At 47.0% G+C, this 17,773-nt stretch overlaps 1 protein-coding gene across 24 annotated transcripts in view; it reads left to right on the top strand.

The window, feature by feature from the left end:
* The window catches only part of Dysf (dysferlin), a 208,332-nt gene that overhangs the window by 59,031 nt on the left and 131,528 nt on the right, over positions 1 to 17,773 (top strand). For 23 of the 24 annotated variants that reach the window (XM_015479534.2, XM_015479530.2, XM_015479532.2 and 20 more), the window contains 8 exons: positions 2 to 64; positions 767 to 817; positions 3,229 to 3,259; positions 3,981 to 4,096; positions 5,427 to 5,553; positions 8,165 to 8,268; positions 14,857 to 14,925; positions 15,104 to 15,147. In XM_015479534.2, the coding sequence (XP_015335020.1) occupies positions 2 to 64; positions 767 to 817; positions 3,229 to 3,259; positions 3,981 to 4,096; positions 5,427 to 5,553; positions 8,165 to 8,268; positions 14,857 to 14,925; positions 15,104 to 15,147 (605 nt within the window). Of the gene's footprint in view, position 1; positions 65 to 766; positions 818 to 3,228; positions 3,260 to 3,980; positions 4,097 to 5,426; positions 5,554 to 5,672; positions 6,408 to 8,164; positions 8,269 to 14,856; positions 14,926 to 15,103; positions 15,148 to 17,773 lie in introns of those variants that run through there. The other variant, XM_048804133.1, reaches the window with a different exon arrangement.

Here is a 17,773-nt window from a genome sequence, read left to right as displayed (position 1 = left end):
GACTCTTTTCTTCAACGTGTTTGACTCTCCCCTGGAGCTGTTTGATGAGCCCATCTTTATCACAGTAAGTCTCAGCAACCCAAGCGTTCTCCCCGGGGCTCTGTGTGCACATGTGTTCGTGCGAGGCATTGTCCGTGTGTGTACGTGCACATCTCAGTGTGCGTGCGTGTCAGCATTGTTGGTGAGTGTGAGTGTGTATGTGTGTGTGAGAGAGATACGGGTTAAAGTCTGGCACCCGGAAAACGTGGACCATTCGCAGCCAGCCTCTGCTGGGCATGGGAGCGCCCACACACCTCAGCTGTGGCCTTCCCTAGGGGCCTCAGGTGGGAAACCTCTGGTTGTAGAGGACGCCTTGGTTTTCATCTTATTTTGTTTGTCCATGGGCCTGCTTTTGGCCAATATTTTCTTTCTCTTGAGTCTTCTCCCACTTGGAAGGTGGTATATTCTAGTGGTTAAAATGCAGGCCTTGGCACCGGATTATCTGGACCCGAGTCCCATCTCTGCCCTTGCGGTTATGTGATTCTGTACAAGTCCTGTCATCTCTGTGCCTCTAGTCCTTCAACTGTGCAATGGGGATAATAAGAGTGCCTAGTCAGGGTACTATTCTTGGGAGTACTATTCTTGGGAATCATTTAGAACAATCTGGACTAGAGTAAGTGCTCATTATTGGCTGTTTTCATTTGGGAGAGAAGAGCTGTTGGGTTGAATACTGTCTGGGTCACAATTTCACTCATAGGTGTGGATTTTAACTGCTCTTTCCTCCTAGGTGGTAGACTCCTGTTCCCTCCGGACAGATGCGCTCATTGGGGAGTTCCGGGTAATTGTTCATTTCCTTGCGATTAGTCAGTTTTCACTTACCTGTGTTCCTGGAGGCGCTGTGGGTTACCTGCAGGGGCTGGCACTCCAGAGACCTTGTGTGCCTTGGTCCATGTTGGGAAGATTTCAACCCCTCCCCTTAGAAACCCATCAGATTTCCCAACTCAGAAAACCTCTCCACAAAGGTAGCAGAGAAGTAGGACACTTTCATTGTTGAATAAGCATTAACTGGGGTGGGCTGAGCATCTCAGGCCATCTGCTGAGAGATTACCAAGACAGGAAGGAGTCTCATCCTTTCATATAGCCAGTGGATTACATATTTTCCATTACATTTTCATTCTTTTGAGAAAAACAATAACTAGCCAGGCATGGTGGTGAACACCTATAATCTCAGTTACTTGGAAGATGAGGCAGGAGGATTGCAAGTTTGAGGCCAGCCTGGGCAACTTAGTGAGACTCTGCCTCAAAGTTTAAAAAAACTAATAATAATAATAATAATAATAATAATAATAATAATAATAATAGGCAGGCCGGGGTGCTGGGGATGCGGCTTGGAGGTAGAGCACCTCAAATAAGACAACTGGGTAGAACTGCTGGGCACACAGAATTCATCCTAGATTTGGTGGATAATGACCATCAGTGTCAGCTAATTTACTTTATCCAGAGGAGGAAACAGGATTACAACTCCTGTATTTATGACAGGAGATAGTTTTATAGCCTGGAGCATGGCACCAACTCAAGTCAGGCCCGTCACTTCCCTCTGGGTGGTACGAGGACCCTCTTCCTTGATGTTTACATTTCAAAGAGAAGATGCCCTTGAGAAAGATGTCTAGTCTCCATATCATAAATTTTATAAAATGCTTAGTTTTTAGAAAGATACATTTCAAACAGATAAAGTACTTACATTTACTGGTTTTCTAAGGTAAAATGTATGACAGAAAGAGGAGAGCTAAAATATTCCCTTATTTCCAGTAGGAAGAATTAAGCCTCTTCTCTTTAGTTCCTATTTGTCTCTACATCTGAGAAGGCAGTGTCCACCCAATTCTGGCCAATGCTGGGACTGTGCAACCTGGCACTCTCTGCCCTGACCTCACCTTCACGGTGGATCAGGAATGGGGTTCAGCTGAGGGCCCTGGGGGAAGGAGCCCCAGCCTGCCTATTTGTCCTGGGCAGCCCAGAAGGGAGCAGTCCACCTCTGGGAACCCAGTACCAGAAGCACAGTGCTTCCTAGAGGATGGTTCAACAGCTTGCAAAAAATAATTGCACGAAGTGAGTCAGATCTGCATGGTGCTGCGACGTCGTTTAGTGTATTTCTCACTGATGTTCTTATTTGAGAATCTTTGAGGATTTGATTTATCAAAAGGAAAGAAAGAGTGCAGACTTATTTTAACCTGCCTCTGCTATCCAAATAAATGACCCCCTCCCCTCCTCTGGGAAGTAGCCACAAGATTTTAGAAAAACAGAATCTAATTTCTTGGTAAGGCATTTCTTTAAAGGAGTGGGTTTGAGTCTGAGTCATTATGTAACAAATGAAATCTTAATTATTTTGAGACTTGAGTCTTTATATTCTTGTTCTGAGAATCCATGGGTCAAGAAAGATATTTTTTCTAGTTATTAATCTGTGATAGAAAAGACTTCATATTTTTTATTTTATTTTTTGGGGGGTGGGGTACTGAAAATTTAACCCAGGGACAATTTACTATTGACCTACATTCCCAGCCTTTTAAAATTTTGAGACAGGGTCTCACTAAGTTGCTGAGACTGGCCTTGATCTTACAATCCTCCTGCCTCAGCTTCCCAAATTGCTGGGATTACAAGCATGTGCCACCATGCCTGGCTCAGACTTCATATTTGAGGGCAGTTTTATTCACAGAAGAATTGAGTGGAGAGGCTGGAGTTGTGGCTCAGAGATAGAGTGCTCGCCTAGCATGTGTGAGGTACTGGGTTCGATCCTCAGCACCACATAAAAATAAAATAAAGATATTGTGTCCACCTATAACTAAAAAACAAATATTAAAAATAATCAAGTGGAATGTACAGAAAGTTCAGGTGTACTCTTTGCCCTTCCATTGCCCCTCAACCTCCCCTACTATCAACATCCTGATAATCTATGATTTTTTAAAAAGAACACTATGAAATATAGGAAAGAAAAGAAACAAATCAAACCCATGCAAATCTACTGCCCCTCAGAGATAGCAGAGGTGCCATTTTGGGTATTTCCTTTCCTCTTTCTTTTTGGGGCATTAACATACTTTACCTAACTCTATAACAAATATATTCCATGGAGTATCACGTGACATTTTCCTGTGTCTCTAAAAGTTCTTAAAACAAGCCCTTTACTGGCTTCATCGAATGCACCATGCTGTAACACTTCAGTGCCAAGAGTTTGACTTGTGTTTCCTTTGATTTCAGATGGACGTGGGCACCATTTACAGAGAGCCCCGTGAGTTCTCACCCCTTTGGTGTGTCCTTGCATGAGACTCTGGAGGCTGCTTGGGGACACTTGCTTGGGTGCTCACTCTCCCTCCCTGGGGGGTTTGGAATGGAGGCGAGGCTTTCTTGGAAGAGAAGGCAGGGGTTGCATCCTCCTCGCAAAGCCTTCAGGCCCTCAGGAAGACGCAACCCCCACCTGTGTCAGATGGCCCATTCAGGGATGATAAACCTGGAACGTCCTGGGGCCCGGGGTCACCTCAGATAGAGGCAGGTCATTTGGGTGATGAAGTCCAGGGATTCTTCTCTCTCTGATTTGGTCACTTTCTGAGGAGGTTAAAAATGGTTTAACTTTGTCTCTTATAGAGGTTTCTGTTAATACTTCTGATCTACGTAGCTGCTCAAAGTTGATTATTCTAGGCTTAAAAAAACAAATTTGAGACATTTATTTACTTGCCAACATCACCCAGGTGGACCATGTCATGATTATGAATAGCTAAGTCTTCTCTTCAGGAAGAGACAGCCCTATTGAGTGACTGTGGCATGCCATAGAGAGCCATCTTTGGTCATCCTGGTGTTAGAGCTCTTGGTTTCTCAGCCCAAGGGATTCTAGGGTTTGCTCCTTTTCCTTCCTGCCATGGCTGAGCCCTTTATCGCACTGTATGTGATCCATCCTGGGCTTCTGGACCAAGTTGCAGTCTTGGGTCTTCCCGTTCTTGATCATTCTCTTTTAGGTCATGCCTATCTCAGGAAGTGGCTGCTCCTCTCGGACCCTGACGATTTCTCTGCTGGGGCCAGAGGCTACCTGAAAGCCAGCCTTTGTGTGCTGGGGCCTGGAGATGAAGCTCCTGTGAGTACCTTTCCCTGGGTCTTCCTCACAGCCCTTCACATATTGCTTGGTGGTGGAAGCACCCAACGAAAATCCTGAAGCTTAATTTTTTTTTTCTGATTTAAAAGAATGCATGATAATCATGAGAACTGTAGAACATGTAGAAAAGTATAAATAAAAAGGGCTCACTCATAATTCTACCACTTGGAGAGAGCCATTATCAATATCTTCTCACCTGCCTTTCTCAAAAACACGTGTGTATTTTTCTTTTTGCAAAGGGAGATCATTCTCTCCATGATATTGCAACCTGAATATTGTTGCCTCAGATTATATCATTATCATGTGGATGTGGTAATAGGCGAAGTTCTAAATCAAAGGAGGAAGTGAGGGAGAAAAGTGTGGCAGTCCCCATGAGGAACCAGGAGGAGAAAGGAGCAACCGCAAATTCAGGCTTCAGGTGTCTGAGGTCCAGAAAGCTGGGCATGCAGCCTAGACTGGAGAGTGAATCTGAGCAGAGAGTCACTAGAGGTGCCAAGAGATGTGCAGAAAACCTATAAAGGATAAGGACACAGTGTACACCAAGAAAATAGGAAGCAGGAGTACCCGGGACAGTGAAGATATTTAACAAAAAAAATTTAAGAGAGGAAAAATATAATAAAGTTAGTTTAGTGATAAATTTTTAGTATAATTTTTGATACCAGAATAAAAAGTGAATTCTGTAAATAATGATATGGGTGTGTTTAGGGAAGAAAGAATTTTTTGGGCTCTGGTTTGTCTTTAGAACCCTGAAAGGGGTCCCCAAGAGGACCCCTGGGCAGTTCCTGGGTGGTAATGATTTATGTCTGGGGCAGGTGGGCAAAGCATATTTCCTCCATATTGCAGAAAAAAGCCCTGCTTCCTGGAAAAAAAAAATGAGAAGAGCATTCAGAGCTGGGAGGTGTCAGCACCCTGTGTATTTGAGAAGAGAAGGCTGGCAGTGTTGTGGCAGAAAAATGTGCAAAACAGCTGGGCGCAGTGGTGCCCAGCTGTAATCCCAGCAGCTCCAGAGGCTGAGGCAGGAGGATCTCGCGTTCAAAGGCAGTCTCCGCAACTTAGTGAGGCACTAAGCAACTCAGCGAGATCCATCTCTAATAAAATATAAAAAAGGGCTGGGGGATGTGGCTCCGTGGTTAAGTGTTCCTGGGTTCCATCCCTGGTACCAAAAAAAAAAAAAAAAAAAAGGAAAAATGTTCCAGAGCAAGTTGTCTTATGAGACACCTCACTTAACATGGTAGGCTGAGCTGTTAGAAAAGGAAGGTCAAACACTGCACCTGAGAGCTCATGGAGGAATCATGTTTGGCTTGCTTTATAGCTGGAGAGAAAAGACCCCTCTGAAGACAAGGAGGACATCGAAGGCAATCTGCTCAGGCCGACTGGTGTGGCCCTTCGAGGAGCCCACTTCTGCCTGAAGGTCTTCAGAGCCGAGGACTTGCCTCAGAGTGAGTGTGGAGCAACCCCCTCCCCCATGGGTGGGCGCCTGCTACAGCTGCTGTGAGGACATCGTGAGGGAGGGACCATGGTTGGCTCCCTGGGAGAGGAAAGTGCATCACTTTGTGGGTTCCTGGGGCACATTTTCATCCTTCCTCCCACCAGGGACCATCCCTTTGCCTCCTTCCTGCCTCCCTTTGGCCCATCTTCCTCCTCAAGGGTCTGTTAGAGATCAGTGCTGGACAGCTGGCCCTCTACTCTGCTGCCTGGCCAATACCTTGAGCCTTTCTAGGTTTTCCAAGTTTTTTTTTTTTTCCCCCTGTGGTGCTGGGAATTGAACCCAGGACCTCGTGAACTCCAGGTAAGCCCTCTACCACTAACCCATACCTCCAACCCAGCAATCAGGATTTAATGGAAAAAAACACACGCTGGTGGAGTTAACCAGATGCCAGAATCTGGAGCTTAACAATGGCTGCTGGGCTCCATTCTGGTGTCCCCTGGCTCTTTGGCCACTCTGGAGACCCATTTTCTGGGTTCTCATTGAGAAAGCAGCGCCATCTAAACACTGCCTGCTCCCAGGTCAGAGGTCGTTGATGTGGGGACACCCTCACTGGCAGAGCCCAGGCAGGAAGCTATGATGCTGGAGGGTTTGCAGGAGGCCTTCCTGGGACCATTTCTCTATAGATGAAGAATGCTGCTCCCCCAGTGGCTCTTCATCCCCCATTACCTGGGGCTGTCCACGTTCTAGCACAGAAAGTCCCACATTCCTGGAAACTGTTCAGTCCCTAGCAAACTGGGACCTTGGATCAACTGACTTGTGATCATCTCCCACATCCTCCCAGGAAGGCCAGCATGGCCGCTAATGGTACTGGTCTCACCCTGTGTATTTAGTAAACCTTGGGGGAATCATATCAAATATTGGGGAGCCATGGGTACCAACCTCAGCTGCACAGTAGAATCACTGGAGTGGCTTAAAGAAAGTACAGTGCCTGCCCCCGTCGCCACCCCCAGCCTTTCAGATTCACTTGGGTTGGGGTAGGGCTCAGAGGCCTCTCAGGTGATTCCATCAGGAGCCCATTGTGAGTCACTATTTCAGAGTGTGCATTAGCTTCATCAAGCCAGTCTTCTTCCCCAGTAGTCTGCAACTTGGGTCCTCATTTACATGTTTTGCATAAAGTTCTTTGAGGGTTTCTGCTTTGACAATTGACATCCTTAAATGAAATGGGTTCCTTCTGTGCAAGCTTACTTGGACCAAAACCACAGCCTTTGAATAAGTAATGGGAATTCAGTGGATATTAGAATACCTGCTTAAAATCATTCTTTACTCATTGGCTGCAACTGTGTGGAAGAGAGACTAGCAAGCTTCCAGAAGGCATGGGGAAATGGAAATGTTTGCTTTTCTTAAGGTGAAGGAGCTTTGTGTTGTATTTGCTGCAGTGTTGTTTAAACATAAATAAAAACAAAATAGATGAGTAAACAGAACATGACTATTTGCTAACCGCTGTTACCCGTTATTCATGTAGGCATTAGTGAGCATATAATCTTTAACTGTCCCTCTCCTCACACTCGTTCATGGCCATGTAAAACATAACATATAAAACATACATATACATATGTATGTACATAACACATCTATCCATATACACATGTGCAAATAATCTGGCTAACTCAGTTAAATAATTTGGTTTGAAGTATCATAGATTTAAAACTCTTAAAAGATCCCACCACTTGGGAGCCTGAGGCAGGAGAATCATAAGTTCAAGGCCAACTTGGGCAGTTTAGAGAGACTTTGTCTCAAAATAAAACATAAAAAGGGCTGGGGATGTAGCACCGCTGGGTTCAATCCTCAGTACGCCAAATCAAAGGAAGCCAGAATTGACTGATTGGCTAACCTTAGGTAAATTACTCTGCTAATGGAAATAAAGGACAATGTCAACCAGGTGTTGTGGCATATACCTGTAATCCCAGGTATTTAAGAGGCTGAGATGGTGGTGTGGGTGTTGGTGGCAGGTTCAAGGCCAACCTCAGTACTTTGAGTGATTTTCCTTTCTTTTTTAAATGGGCTGGGGTGTAGCTCAGAGCGGGAGTGCTTGCTTAGCATGAGTAAGACTCTGGGTTTAATCCCCAGCATCAACAAAAACCAAACAGGAAGGGTCACCAACAATGGGGTATTATAAAAACTTTCAGTCCTTTTTTAGATTGCTTACTATCCTTGGTGATGTAGATCTTGAATCAATCAAACAGTTACTTGGAGACCTGCTCTGCAAACTTCTTTTTTAAGTTTTTTTTTTTTTTTTTTTTGTGGCACTGGGGATTTGAACCCAAGGCTTCACACCCTACCATTGAGCTACACCCCCAGCCTGGAGACCTGCTTTGAAACCTCTTAATGCTGAGGGGACAGTGGACAAGGTGTCTGGGGCTGAGGAAGGAAGCAGCCCAGGGCTCTCAGGGGCTGTGGCTCTGCAGCAGTCTTCCCTCCTGGGAGCGCCTGGGCTGAGCCCCAGAGGATGGGGCCATAGTGTCTCACTCAGGTCTAGCCGGGGCTGCCTGGAGATGGATGGAGCAGAGTTGGGGTTTGGCATGGGGGATAGCAGGTGGTGACTGGCTTGTCCTTCTGCCCAGTGGATGATGCTGTGATGGACAACGTGAAGCAGATCTTTGGCTTTGACAGTAACAAGAAGAACTTGGTGGACCCCTTTGTGGAAGTCAGCTTTGCAGGGAAAATGGTAAGTAATGAGGGAGGGGGAGGGCTCCTGGGGGAGGGAGAGGGCTGAGCATCCTTCGAACAAGTGTCAGAGAGAACAGTTCAAGGTGAGGTGCAGTGGAGGGGTGTGCATGGTGGGCACTGATCCTGGGATGCATGCCCAGGTCTGGCTCTCTGGGCCTGCTGCCCACAAGAATGTGGACAGGTCTGCCCAGGGTGTCCAGCCAGACACCGAGGTGTGGATATAGACCCAGAGAGGACAGATGGACACTGAATACACTGGTGGAAAATTAAGCAATTGTGTGGAAAGTAGATGTGAAGGCATATAGATAGGGAAAGCTTTTTAAAGAAAAATGTGGGATGAGCCAGGTGTGGTACACACCCAGGAGGCTGAGGCAGGAGGATCACAAGTTCAAGGCCAACCTGGGCAACTTAGTGAGACCCTGTCTCGAAATAAAATAAATAAAAAGGGGTACAGGGATGTAGCTTAGTGGTAAAGTGCTCACTTAGCCCTTGTAAGGCCTGGGATTCAAAACATGATTATTCTTAACAGTTGTGGCAGGAGTCGGGCAGGGAAAGACCACTCTGGTGGGCACCCTAGGGATTCTTCACTGCCCAGGGCTAAGGCAGTTACACCTGTCCCTGTCAATTTCTGCCCCTGCCCTTCTCTACACACAGGCAGGTGCCTCCCAGTGTCTGTGTCCACCCTAAGGGGTCTCTCTAGTAGCCTGGGCTGCTCCTGGGCTTCAGCCATTGCCAATGCAGGGGGGACTCTTACAGGTCTCTTTAGCTCTGATTCCTCCTTCACCTTCAGCTCTGTTTCTGAACAGCTTTGACTCAGGAGTCATTTTCTTTGCCACCAGCTGCCCCATGTCCAGGAGCCTCCATCTTAACCGGGTATCACCACCCAAGGCAGAACTTGTACTGTGGGCCTGCCTGGACTCCTCCCTCTTCTATCTACAGTAAACATGCCATCTCTAACTCTTGACCTCAAGAGTTGACCTCAAAGGACCCAGCCTTTCCCTGCATCCCCAGAGCCACTGCCACCTCTTCCCAGGACCACACGACAGTGTTCCCCTGCTGCCATTTTTCCTCACCATGATATTGACCCTTTGGAGACCCTGGCCACTTGTCCAAGTTCTGGATTTCTCTGTTTCTTGCAGGTGTGGCTTAATTTCCTCTGCTGGCTCCTGTACTTTCTATAAACTGAAAGTTAGGTCTGCAGACTCCATTAGATTCAGATTATGTATGTTGTCAAGAATTCGTCACACGTGATGCTCTGAACGTCATGTTGCAACATGTCAGGAAGCAGTGATGTCAGGCATCAGTATCATGGGTGATGACACCTTGAACGCTCCATTAAGGGGATGCCTATGGATCTCCCCCTTTTAAAAGTCAGTGTCTTCCTGTGTAATTCCAGCACTATGTAGACCATAGCCTGGGCTCTGTGAAGGTATCCTATTTTTGATTGTATTCATTCCTGAGTAAATCATTTCCTTGGGGTTGCAGAATGATGATTTTCGTTATCATTCCATCTCTCTTTATTAGTTGGCATTTCTCTGTGGAGAAAAGCTTTGATCCCCTTGCCCCTTTGACTATTACAAGGGACCACATTAATTTTATAAATTCAATGTGTTGGAATCCGTCATTGTTGGCTTGACGCACACGTTATCCTGAAATTGGCTATTGCGAGCCCTTCCATTGGTTCTTCCATCCCCAGAGCCTAACGCAGGGTCTCAATGAGAACGTCTTGGGTCCCGTGACTCAGGCTTTAAGCTCCTTCAAATGCTGCTGGCAGATCTTTCTCTGGTGCAGGTTTTGGTTTTGGTTTTGGGTCTGCATCTGACACCCTGAACCTAACCTCAGGAAGGGCCAGGACAGGATGCCCTTGTGGCCTCTTCTCTCTGCTCTCAATCATCTCCTCATGGACTCTCTCTGCTCCGCTCTGCAGGGAGGAGACAGGAAGCTATGGCTAGGTAGCTTTTGCTCCAAGGACTAGGATCAGTGTTTTCCACTGACAGATGGAGAAGGTCATGCCAACCGGGAAAATTGTCTTTATTCCATGTTCCCCCATGATAGGGTGCTTCCATGGTGTGACACCCAAGACCAATTTTAATGGCCTGCTTTCCTTGGAGCCAAATCTCAGGAGCTCCTGCTGCTCCCGGGTCTTTTCCAGCCCCCCTTCATCTCCCCTGGCCTTTTTTTCCTCTTGGTATCAGGGATTGAACCCAGGGGTGTTCCACCACTGAGCCACATCCCCAGCCCCTTTAAAAAAAATATTTTATTTAGAGACAGGTCTTGCTGAGTTGCTTGGGGCCTCACTAAATTGCTGAGGCTGGCTTTGAACTCGTGATCCTCCTGCCTCAGCTTCTCAGGCCACTGGGATTACAGGTGTGCACCACCTTACCCAGCTCCTGGGGCCTTTTGACCCTGGGAGTTTTTCTGGCAAGGTGCAGATGGCCAGGGGAGGTGATCAGGGGTGGGGCCTGGCTGAGGCCCAGGATTGTACGAAGCCCAGGGCAGCTGGGCTTAAGCAAGAAGCTGCAGCCCATGGTCCTTCTCAAAGGGGTGGTGGGAGTTGAAGAATGAGTTTATAAGGAAGGGGCCCCTGAAATCTCCCCCTTGATAGCATCAGCCTGGTCAGCCTCCTCTGTGATCCTTGGCCCTTGTGGCCTCTTCTCTCTGCTCTCAATCATCTCCTCATGGACTCTCCATGCTCTCTTCATCTGTCTGTCTGATGATCTCATTGCATCCTAATCTGAAGAGTGCTAGGGTTTTCTCCTCTGGGTCTATCAAGCCCTGCCTGGACATCTTTGCAGTACTGCTTATGGGCACAAGGTGGCACTATTACCCAAGATGTGAACCGTTCGGATTTGACCAAGTTACTCAGGGGGATGGTGTGTGTGTGTGTGTGTGTGTGTGTGTGTGTACATACTTCATATATGGGAAAAGGCAAGGGGAGGTACTTGTAGGGAAGGGGTGGAGGTTCAGAAATTTTTTTATGAATAAAAAAATATATAACCCATTACTTGTAAAAAGAAGAGTTGAAAAAAAATCAGAGAACAGGAAAATGAAGCAAAACCCACACCCAACCCATATTTTATTTCTGTGGCCCTCACCATCCCAGAGATAACCATAGTTCACCTAGGGTCTGCCTGTGTTTCTTTCTGGTATGTTTTCCTGTTGATTTTCTCTCCCCCTCTCCTCTCCTCCTCCTCCTCCTCCTCCTCCTCCTCCCCCAGCTGGATATTGGCTGCTGAGGTCCCGCCGGCTTTGCCTCTATCTTTCATCTTGTAGATGTGGCCCTTTTTTTGGGTCTGTTTAGTACTACTTCATTTTTTTTTTTGCATGTTTTATGCCTTTTTTTTTGTGTGTGTGTGTGTGTGTGTGTGTGATTTCACTTTAAATTGGTTCCCGAGCCCAGTGCTGTAGTGATGTCTGGTGCAGAAGGGCAGAGGTAGGTGGACTGGCCTTTGTTCATGCCCCCAGGCCCACATCCCAGTGGCTCTTTCAGTGGGAGCCTCCAAGGGTTGAAGTGTTTGCTGTGGAAGAGGCTCTGGCCTCCCCAGGGTGAGGCTGAATGCCCTGAGTGCAAGAAGCGCAGGGCAGACAGGGCTGTCAGCTATGGTATTTTGAGAGTCCTTTCTTTTAAAAAACTGAATTAGGTAATACCTCTACATAGGAACATTCCATCTCTTCTGTACCTACCTATCATTTCCCTGTCTCTCTGTACCCATTCAACGCTACTCATTTCCTCCTTGCAAAGGAAACCTTTGTAGCTAGTTTGTTTTATATTATTTGGTTTCATTATGCATATGGAAGTAAACATGACTATAGTTTTTATCTTTTACCCTTCTAATATAAATGGCTGCACATTAGACTCATGGCTCTGCAGCTTGCTTTTTCTACTTAATAATATATAGCTTGGGCATTATTTCATGTCTGTGCATAGAGTGGTCCTCATTCTTTTTTAGAACTGCATAGTACTCTATTGGGTGAATGGACCATAATTTATTTAACCTGTCCTCTCTTGGATACCTGGGTTGTTCAGAATCCTTGCTAGTCCAAGCCATTCTGTGTTGAATAACCTCACATGTAGGTCATTCTTCCCATGTACAAGCACTTTTGTGGGATAAATGTCTAGAGGTAGAATTGACAGGTCAAAGAAAATATGTACTTGTAATTTTGATAGGTAGTGGCCAATTGCCTCCTAGAAGTATCAAGCTATTTCATTTTCTACCAGCAAAATGTGAGCGTGCAGTTTCCCAACAGTGGGTTGTCAGATTATAGAGAGTTTTATAATCTGATGATGAGAAATTTCATCTCATTGGTTTTATTTGTGGTTCTTCTATGATGAATGAGGTCGAACATCTTTTTAAAGATTTTTAAATTTGCTTTAATTTGTTATACATTACAATAGATTGATATATATAATGAATTGATTATATATATATATATATATATATATATAATGGAGTATCATTTCTCATTCTTCTGATTGTACATGATGTAGAATCCCACCAGTCGTATAGTTATGTATGTATAGAGGGTAATAATGTCTGATTCTTTCTACTATCCTTCCTACCCCCATACCCCCTCCCCTCCCTTCACTCCCTTCTACATAATCTGAAGTAACTCTATTCTTCCCTAGCCCCTCCCCTCATTGTGAATCCACATCTGCATAACAGAGAAAACATTCAGCTTTTGTTTTTTTGGGATTGGCTTATTATTGGCACATATTCTCCAGCTCCCTTCATTTACTTGCAAATGCCATAATTTCATTCTTCTTTAAGGTTGAGTAATATTCCACACACACACACACACACACACACCCCACAACTTTTTAATCCATTCATCTATTGAAGGGCACCTAGGTTGGTTCCATAGTAAAATCAAGAATCAATAAATGGGATGGATTCCAACTAAAAAGCTTCTTCTCAGCAAAGGAAATAATCAATAACGTAAAGAGAGAGCCTACAGAATGGCAGAAAATCTTTACCTCCTGCACCTCAGACAGAGCACTAATCTCCAGGATACAGAAAGAACTCAAAAAACTTAACACCAGAAAAACAAATCACTTAATCAATAAATGGGCCAAGGAACTGAACAGACACTTCTCAGAAGAGGATATACAATCGATCAACACATAAATGAAAAAATGTTCACCATCTCTAGCAATCAGAGAAATGCAAATCAAAACTACTCTAAGATTTCATCTCACCCCAGTCAGAATGGCAATTATCAAGAATATAAGCAACAATAAATGTTGGTGAGGATGTGGGGAAAAGGCGCACTCATACATTGCTGGTGGGACTGCAAATTGGTGCAACCATTATGGAAAGCAGTGTGGAGGTTCCTCAGAAAACTTGGAATGGAACCACCATTTGACCCAGCTACCCCACTCCTCGGTTTATTCCCAAAGGACTTACAATGAGCACACCACAGTGATGCAGTCACATCAACATTTATAGCAGCTCAATTCACAATAGCTAAACTATGAACATCTTTTAATGCTTCGCTGCCTGTGGTGTCTCCATTCCTGTGAACGGTTTCATTTCTTGCCCACTGTTCCACAGCTGCTCTCTCATCTTTCCCTCCTCCTCCCTCTCTTTGCTAACACAAGGCCCAAATTCTGGCACCCATCCCTTCCCCCAGCCCCACGCAGCCTTTGCTTGAGCTCTTTTTACAGCGGGGAGGAAGGTGGGGCAGGGGTTGGCACTGGGTGGATGAGGGATGGAGAAAAAGCCCTCACTCTGGGGATCTGAAGTCCCTGATCTAACTCAGATGCTCATTAAATGAGATAATGCACATAGAATGCAGTGCTTAGCACGCTACATGGTCTCTAGGAAATGCTCTGAAAAGGCCTGCCGGTTATTTTTATGTGCAGAACATGCAAACCCACCAGGATCTACTTTTTTGAAACTGAGTCTTTACCTGCTGTGTCTGTGTGTGGCTGCAGCCTGGGGCTGGACAAAGGGCCTGGTGCTCCCCATGGACTACAAGGAGAGGGTTGGCATGTGAGCTACAGGCTTAGATCTTTTTCTGTTCCTGTTAGGATTCTTGTTTGGGGCAAGCCTTGTCTTTAGGGCAGGGCTGGTCCGAGACAGACGGTGACTTATAGATCTTCACTGAATTTTGTTTCACTTTCAGATGCAGGTGCAGGGCCCTGGCCCCCTTCCTGTCCCTCCCCCACCTCTGATCTCCACTACCTTCCAAAGTGGAGAGTCATCTGGTCTGATGGGCAGAGGGAGGAGGGGTGCCTTGGACTATGGAGGCCTCTGGGATTCAGGGACCCCACATTTAGGATCATATCCATAATGAGAGGTACAAAAGGAGAATTTCCAGCCAGAGGTATGAGTTCAGGGTGGAAGGGCTGTGCCATTCAGGGAGCTCACCCAACTCCTAGCTCTGGGTCTGACCTCCTGCTGAACTTTGTCTTTGCAAAGATTTCCTAAGTCTGAGCTCACTGCACTGGGCCCCAAGACCCCAGAGTCTTAAGCCCAGCCCTAAGGGCAGTCAGCGTGGTGGAAAGTGGCTGTTGGCTGGGGTGGTCCCTGAGGGATCCCAGAGTCCCATGGAGCTCAGTGCCCCTGTCCTCTGTTCCTCCCAGCTCTGCAGCAAGATCCTGGAGAAGACGGCCAACCCCCAGTGGAACCAGCACATCACGCTGCCCGCCATGGTGAGCCTCGATCTGCCGCCCACTGACCCTCCCCAGGAGGCCCTGGGGCCTGGGACTTGAGGAGGTCCAGGCCCCCGTCCTCTCCAGCCTCCTGCGGCATCTTGGACTTCTGTGTGGAGGAGGGGCTGTCACTGTCTTCAAAGGACTACTCTCAACACGCCTCTTTTTCCCTCCTCAGTTTCCCTCCATGTGTGAAAAAATGAAGATCCGTGTAGTGGACTGGTGAGCTCCAAGCGGGGGTTCTAGAGGGGGCTGCCCTGAGGGCCACGGAGGCCCTGGGTTTCATTCAGCCTGATTTGAGTGAAATGTGGTCTGTGCAGAGTGAGGGGGTGCAGGGCTGGTGGTTTGGGGACGCTGGCTCACTGCTTGCCCACCATGTCTGTCCTGGTAGCAGATAAAGAGGGCACAGCCAGGGAGGCTGAGGGGGCTCCACCTCTGGGGACCTGAGGGCTGGGAGGCTCCCTGGGGGAGGTGGGGCATCCATGACCTGGTGGGATAGAGGGTTTCATATGTCCATGGTGACAGCGTTCCAGGGAGCAGAAGGTCATATACTGAGGCCTGGAAACCGAGAGAGCAGAGCTTCTGGGAGCATGGGCTATTGTCCACCAATGGGGTGGCACAGGACAGTTTCCAGGATAGGGAATTGGGCCAGTGGCCTGAGCAGAGACAGCACTGCAGGTGTGGAGCAGGTGAGGACAAGAGCTCACGGGCATCTTAGAAAAATCTTAGTATCTAACACTCATTGAGCACCTAGCAAGCACTTTATGTGCATTATTTCCTCTGACCCTTGACTCAGTGATGGGGTCCTACTTCACACAGAGGGAATAGGTTGGGACGGAGTGACCTGCTTGAGGGGACAGCGGGAACGTAGTAGAGGTCAGAGGTGAACTCAAGCCTGCATCCTTAACCACTAGGCCACACTGCCTCCTGCAATGTCAAGAGGATCCCTCTCACGCTTGAGGGGGACGTTCAGGGTCCACCTATGCAATCTTTAGGATACCAGGCTTTCCAAAAAGAGAGCTGTCCTTTCTCTGCCCCCAAAAGTCTTGGCCGTGTGGTTCCCTGGCATGCTCTTCTTTGGTCCCAGGCCCATGACACCCCCAACCAGCAGGATAATGAGAGACCAGGGAAAAACCCCCAGGCCACAGAGCCATTAAAGTGTGTGCCAGTTCCCCAGGCCTAAAGAAAACAGCTTGTGAGAATTAGAGGGAAGGGAGCAGCAGGGTGGTAGAGGTGGTGGGGGGGGACGAGGGAGAGGCCCCCGGGCTGTGACCGCGGGTATGTGCCGTGGGGAAGCGGTTTGGAGAGACCCACTTTACATCCCCAGAGCGATCCCTGCATTTCAGCTGGCGACGTGTGTGTTGTGCTGCCCGGGGCGGCTGGCGGTGCGTGCCTGGGCCCGTGTGTGCATGTGCTCGCGTGTGGATGCGGTTGTGCCCTGTGCCGTGGATGTGCTGGCCTGACTCCATCGGAGCCGTGTCAGAGGCATCGGCATACTGTACAATCCAAACACATTACCGAATCTGGTGGTTGCGTCTCTGGTTTGGGTTGAAGTGGCATTTTTATTGTGAGTCTATTTTCGGACTCGCTGTATTTTCCAAAAGCAACCCCAAGCCCCAAACCCCAACTCTTGGCCAGAAAGCATTCCTCTGTTACATGTTCCTGTCCCGAAAAGTGCTTTCTTCCCAGAAAACAGATAAACTTTTGTAATTACCTGAATCCTGGAAATATGATACAGTCCATATGGCCTTTTCTCTGAAACTTAATCTTCCTTTCAATTCTTTAAAAATTCCTTTTTTTCATTAAAAAAAAAATGTCCCCAAAGCCACTCCCCACCACCATAAAAACAACCTCTCTCCTCCCATTCTCCTTCCTTCCTCGCCTGATTCAGAAAATCCAATTCAGAGGTCAGAAATCCAATTCTTTTTCATGAGCTGGTATTTTCTAGGGCTGGGCGGGAAAGCAGTTCAAGGATGCCATCCGCTGTCAGGTATCTGTATCGATAATCTCAAGGAAATTCTCCTTTTCCAGTTCTTGCTCATGTCACTCACCAGAACAGTGATGCAGATTTGTGCTGACAGGTCACTCTTCCTCATGCAGCCCCTTTGTCCTGATGGAAAAACTTTAAAATCAGAGTTGAATCACCTTCCTGAGAAATATGAAGAGGAAGAAAGGGATCAGCAGAAATCACTATCTCATGGGGATTTAAAAAGAAGGCTCAGGTGTCTTTTGTGATGGAGCTGGGATGTACCCTCTCCAGATGCCACCCATGGCCAAACTTCACCTAGCAAGGAAAGAGGGGGTCCTGGACCTTGAGTAGAAGAGGGATTGAAGGTGCACCAGAGAAACTTCCTGAAGGTCATACATAGGTCTTGCTCAACCCAGTGTTTCTCAACCTCAGCAGATTGATCTTTGGGGCTGATAGTCCTTCACGATGGATGGAGGTTGTGCAGTCTGCTTAGGCTGACTAGGAACATTCCTGGCTTTACCCTGTAGGTGCTGGTAAGCACCCGCTTCTCACTCCAAAACTTAGCCAAAAGTTCTCTGGGGGATCAAAACTACTAGGTTTAGAACCTCAAGTCCAACTTGCCAAGGAAGCAGCAAGTGGCTACAACCAACTTGGTTTCCATGTCAGGAATGTCAGGTCCCAAATCAAATATTGGCCATCTTTGGAAATGAATTAACTTTTTCAACCTCAGTATCCTTAGGCTGAAGTCGAGGCTAATTGTAGTACCTACCCAATGGGGCAGATGTTATAAGTGAGCTAGATCACATGATGGGTTTAGTACCGTGCTTGGCTTAGTAGTGGCTGAGTAAGGCTTAAATGTTAGCTGTTATTTTTATTGTT

The sequence above is a fragment of the Marmota marmota genome, unplaced genomic scaffold (genome assembly GCF_001458135.2).
Source record: "Marmota marmota marmota unplaced genomic scaffold, marMar, whole genome shotgun sequence".
Lineage (NCBI taxonomy): Eukaryota > Metazoa > Chordata > Mammalia > Rodentia > Sciuridae > Marmota > Marmota marmota.
Note: the sequence above shows the minus strand (reverse complement) of the source record. Positions and strands in the feature narration are given on the sequence as shown.